We start from the raw sequence: 6,286 nt of genomic DNA on the forward strand, positions 1-6,286 counted from the left end.
CTGTTGGGCACGAGTGGTCAAAGGTCCCTGTTCTACAAGGCAGTGGATTTAGAATAGAAGATCATCCGCTGTTGGAGCCGTTGTCCTAGGATCTTCCGCCTCTTTCACCGTTGTCTTCTTTCTTCTGGTACTGTTGGTTCGCGGCATCTTATTTTGTATTATTCGATGCAATCCCAGATCTCCCTGCCCAGGACTTTCCCCTATCCACTACCTGGGAACGCACCTCATAGCCAGTGCACCTAGCATGAGGGTCAGATACACTTATGAGGCACTTATTGTTGATGTTGCGTCCAAATGCTTCAAATAGTTTTTGAAGAGATGAACGTTGTCAGGTGGAAAAGAGAAAATGAAGGAAAAGCAAGAGAAATCACGGTTAACTTGAGCAGACTTTCTAACATTTTGAGTCTGATTGAAAAATAGTGACCAGCATGATGTATAGACTACGCTGGATATAGGTTTTGATTATAGGGTGATTGACGCCTAATGTTGTTGCCCCTTCCGTGGGATCCTCAGGATTCCAATTGAGGTAGCAGCCAATCCGCCACTGCAACAGGGTTCCTCTAGAGGTCTATTAGTTGAAGATCCGTGGTGTTTTGGGGACAGCTAAACATATGTTGAACATCATCTGTATGATTGTTGCAGAAAGGACAGGTGTCGATTCTGTTTTTGTAGCTGTTTAGAAAAATACTGTGGCCAGACCGGAGTTGGGCGAGGGTCCGTCTAATAACTCTTGGAAGTGATTCTTCTGAAGGATCTATTTTTGGTTCAAGAGGGGCCGTCCGTCGAGCAATAACAGCGAATGGTACGACTCAGCGGTGGCTTTAACAGTGTTTATATAAACAGTAGGCTTTTCAAAGCTGTCTTCAGGGTATTATCGTCGATTATTGTTGGTAGAACCGCATTTATTGTTGATGACCATTTTGAGAGGAGGGTGGTCTTTATGTCACGATGAGGACGAGGTTGTTTGATGATATTATGGCACGGGTGGCTCGGGTTATGGCATAGGAGGAATTGTGAGGCTACTAGCTCTGAATGCTGCCTTACCGTTAACATCTGGCAGTCTGAGTACAGGTGCCGTTCTGATGCGACGGCATGGCAACCAAAAACCAGACGAATGCAGCATTATGGAGCGTTGTGATGCCCAGGCAGGACAGGCATACTCGATTGTTGAACGACCGATGGTTTTGTAGATCTGTAGAAGAATTTCCTTATCCACTGAGTGCCATTAAAATATTGGTTCTTTTAGAGGCCTTCGATGTGCTTGTTCATGGTGTTGTGAGATGGAAAGCATCATGGTGTTGTGAGGGAAAGCATCGTGTCTAGAGTGAGGCTCTGAAGCAACCGCCTTCTCGCGGTGAAGCCGATTGGACCGCCAAATCAGTCGATCCAACAAACAGTTGCAACAAACCTTCCCCACCTGGATGTCCACGGGGTTTTTGTCGACGAAGCGGGCCATTTTAGCCATTCTGCTCCGTTGCCTTCTGAGAGTCGGAAGGCAACGGCATTTACGCTTATTTAGCGCAAATGGTAAATGATTACTGCAGAGTTGAGAGTATTACGTTGATGAATGAGAGACCTGTGTAGGTTGATTAATGAAGTTGAGCTGAGAGCAAAGAAATAAGCTGGATGGGTGCACTAACGAAAAATAGTCGCAGTAGTCTAAATGAAAAACAGACGTAAGCTCAGGCGTAAGCTAAAGTCAGAGGAAAGTAATCTTGTAACAAAGTATTATTTTATTCCTATGCGCTATGTCGCCCGTTATTGGTGTTTTGTTTTTCTTGTAATTGTGTTTGTGCATTGTGGATGTTATTAGTCATTTCGGTAGTCATAACCGCCGGAATGATCTAATTGCGCTATATTATTTGCCATCCTATTTATTGTTATCTTTACTATATTTGTAATCTTTTGATTGTAAACCAGAGAGGATTGTAAAAATTTACTGTAGAGGCTATATAAGAAACAGGGGTAGCGAGGTTTGATGCCAAGTTGTAATTGTGATTTATATGGCTACTTGGATTAGTTTAGTGTTTCTATTAGGCTACTGTTGGCATTCAAATAAACTTTCAACAAAGTTTGTGTTTTAAGCAGTTGTGTTTATCTATCGGAAATCTTGAACCTACGGAATAACGATAACTCGACAATCGTTGGAAGCTACAAAACTTATGTTGGATATATAGAGATCTTTGAGTTATAACATTGGCGTTGGTAGTAACGAGCGTTCAAGGACTACAACAGTACGCTCGATGTAAATATAAAATTTCATTTGACATTTTTATCAGCTGTTACAGCAGTGTAAATTTTATTTTATTTATTTACTTACGTGAACGCTTTCAGATTATCTCGTCAGACAACATATTTTTGCAGTAAATTTGTATTTTTTTCATTATTGGTGTTGGAAATAGTTATATTTTTTGAAGATTTTTTGAAGTGTAATACGTATACTCCTTATTTATTGTGGATTTTTTTTGTTTCAGGAACATAAAAGATACAACCATGAACTAACTGACGCCATCACAAAGGTTTCTCTTCCTTAGCAAAAGCGGAGCAATTTTTGTTCGATCTTATTCCGATTGATCGCGAAATAAAGAACGCTAACACTTTTTTCATCTAATTTTTAAACATAAACATGTCCAAAAATTAAACATTTAGATATAAACATGATAAATATGCCTTGTTTTTTTTTATAAGCAGTTCATAAATAGTTTTCGGTAAGTTCACAATGTACTGTCTGTGTATCCGGCCTCTTCTTCATCTTCGTCATCTTCAATCTGATTTTAAAATAAATCAGGTTTAGATTAAACTACATTATCCAACAATGATAAAAACTTTTCCATTTTCAATTTTTCGTTAAGGCTGAGCTTTTTATTTATTTTTAAGATCCGCATGTTTGCATATACACACATATATATACATGTACGATGACACTAGCCGAAACGGCCGTCAGCCAAATCACAGGCATGAATAAATACGAATCTGATAAATTGCGTCGTATTTAAAAAGCAAATAACTACAAATTTGGGTATTATTTTTAATCGAACATGTCTTTCTGAAAACCTCGTACCGAATTATATATATGTATATATATATATACATATATATATACATATATTTTTTTTTTTTTTGGTAACAGACTATTGTTAACGCAACATTTCAAAAATTCAACACTACTTTGAACATTGTTCAACTTTTTCATATTTCTTTATTTATTTGTGGTTTGTTTTTTATGAGGTGACAATTTAAGCCGAGGTTCAAAAATTGTTTTTCATCTACTGTCAACTGATGGCTACTAAGATTAAAGAAATGATCTTGGTGTTGTGGCAACAAAACTGGTCCGCGATATAAGAAATATGAAAAAGTTGAACAATGTTGAAAGTAGTGTTGAATTTTTGAAATATATATATATATATATATATATCAGTAAATTTCGGTAACAAATTTTCATTTAAGCATATTTCATTAAACTCGATGCTTATATTATTGTTATTTAATTTTTTATTAAGATTTTCTATTTTTCTTATTAGTTTTTTATAATTATAATTTAAATTAAAAATTAGAACACCAATATTCATTATATAATTATTTATTAAGCGACGTTTCGAATTTTATAATTCATCTTCAGGCAATTTAATATTAATTCAAATAAAACATAACAATAAACTGTCAGATGACGTAATAAGAGTTGAGCGCGAAAGTAACGTAACGATTAAAGTTAAATAACTTAAGTAGTTAAATTAAGTAGAATAAACAATTATTTTGTAATATAACATAATAAAATATATTATATGTGTAATATTATGTTAATAATAATAATAATAAATTAAACATTTCGTGATGAAGGTAAAATAAAATTGGAATAAATTTGTTTCTTCAAATTAGGTTTATAAATATTAATAAATAGGGATTCTAAAATTTGTAGTCTGTTAAAATTAGTGTCTTTCATTAATATTTTAGTATTATCTTCTAATATTTTGCGGGATAATTGCTGGTTGTGGCAGTCATGGTAGTGTTGATTTGGAGCTCCGATGTTCAAATGGCAGGTTAAACGGAGTGTCAGTTTTGTGGTATTCATTCCAATATAAGAAGATGGACGAAGCCTACAGTCTTCGTGAGGACATAGAAATTGGTAGATGACGTGGGAGTGCTGTGTTGTTGCTAGTTTAACGTTGGGACTATTTTTTATTAGTAGTTGTTGCGACTTAAAATTTTTATAATAAATAAGAAGGTTTATTTTTTCATTAGAATCAACTGGATGGACTCCTTTTTTAATGATTTTTCTAATTATATATTCGTCTTCTTTATACGAAGAGCTCATTAAGTTACGATAAAATAAAGTTAATTTTGCATTGTCGGTATTGTTGTTTGAGTTGTTGTTATTGCTATGAATGGAGTTATCCATGTTTGGATATTAGAGAAGAGGATCTAAAACGTTTGTTAGAAATATGCACGAAGCGGTCACTGTTTGTATGCCCCGCTGGACACATGTACGTGCAAACCGATGGCGTAGCTATGGGGTCTCCGCTGGGAGTCTTGTTCGCAAATTTTTATATGGGAACAATTGAATACAAAATCTTCAAGCGTTATCGTAAACCTCTCGTATATTGTAGATATATCGATGATATATTTGTCATAACCAAATTTGAGAGAGATATAACACAGCTGAATAAATTGTTTCACCTTAACTCATGTTTAAAATTTACTGTGGAAAAAAGTAATGACAATAAATTGACCTATCTTGATATTTTAATTGATCAGTTAACACCCAACACATTTCGCACATCTGTTTACGTCAAACCAACCAACAACGGGATATGCATGAAAGGAAATAGCGAGTGTCCAGATCGGTATAAGAATAGTGTGATAATATCGTATGTCAGACGGGCATATTCACACAGCTCTGAACCACTTGAATTTCGTAAAGAACTCGATAAAATAAAACAATTCCTTGTCAACAATAATTTTAACAATTCAACAATAGATAAAATAATGACCAATGAAATTAGAAAGATTCAAAATAATAATATTAAGGTAAATGATAACAATGAAAACGTTAAAAACAACTCAAGTTATAATCACAATGTAACCGACAATGATAACCACGTTTCTATCGATCATAACAGCCATAACAACACAAGCAACACTGACAACAACACAAAAAACAACACAAACAACAATGACGACAATATAAGTGATAACACGAACAATAATGATAGACGTATTATCAATGATCATGATAATGATAACATAAATAACAACGAAAACAATGGTAACCATGTTACTATTGCACAAGTCATTGTCGATAACCTAATCAACAACGACAACCATGTTATTTCCAATAATCTTGTAAACAACTCAAACAACGACGTTGTTGCTGATCATGTCGGTGACAATGATGCAAACTCTATTACCAACTCCAACAACAATAACAGCGACAATAACGATGACCATGTGGATCATGACAATGATAACAACACAATCAATGACAACCTCGTTATCGCAAACTCCATTCATAACAATAACAACTCAAACAGCAATACCGACAATGCAAAATTAACTTTATTTTATCGTAACTTAATGAGCTCTTCGTATAAAGAAGACGAATATATAATTAGAAAAATCATTAAAAAAGGAGTCCATCCATTTGATTCTAATGAAAAAATAAACCTTCTTATTTATTATAAAAATTTTAAGTCGCAACAACTACTAATAAAAAATAGTCCCAACGTTAAACTAGCAACAACACAGCACTCCCACGTCATCTACCAATTTCTATGTCCTCACGAAGACTGTAGGCTTCGTCCATCTTCTTATATTGGAATGAATACCACAAAACTGACACTCCGTTTAACCTGCCATTTGAACATCGGAGCTCCAAATCAACACTACCATGACTGCCACAACCAGCAATTATCCCGCAAAATATTAGAAGATAATACTAAAATATTAATGAAAGACACTAATTTTAACAGACTACAAATTTTAGAATCCCTATTTATTAATATTTATAAACCTAATTTGAAGAAACAAATTTATTCCAATTTTATTTTACCTTCATCACGAAATGTTTAATTTATTATTATTATTATTAACATAATATTACACATATAATACATTTTATTATGTTATATTACAAAATAATTGTTTATTATACTTAATTTAACTACTTAAGTTATTTAACTTTAATCGTTACGTTACTTTCGCGCTCAACTCTTATTACGTCATCTGACAGTTTATTGTTATGTTTTATTTGAATTACTATTAAATTGCTTGAAGATGAATTATAAAATTC

At 33.9% G+C, this 6,286-nt stretch overlaps 1 protein-coding gene across 1 annotated transcript; it reads left to right on the forward strand.

The window, feature by feature from the left end:
• Positions 1-4,983: 4,983 nt before the first annotated feature.
• On the forward strand, positions 4,984-6,066 carry HELRODRAFT_165026 (hypothetical protein; the record flags this gene model as incomplete). Its single annotated transcript, XM_009030932.1, has 1 exon — positions 4,984-6,066. One exon carries the CDS (start codon positions 4,984-4,986, stop codon positions 6,064-6,066), a length of 1,083 nt encoding a protein of 360 aa, XP_009029180.1.
• Positions 6,067-6,286: the final 220 nt, after the last annotated feature.

This window comes from Helobdella robusta (assembly GCF_000326865.2).
Source record: "Helobdella robusta unplaced genomic scaffold HELROscaffold_7, whole genome shotgun sequence".
NCBI classification, from domain to species: Eukaryota; Metazoa; Annelida; class Clitellata; order Rhynchobdellida; family Glossiphoniidae; genus Helobdella; species Helobdella robusta.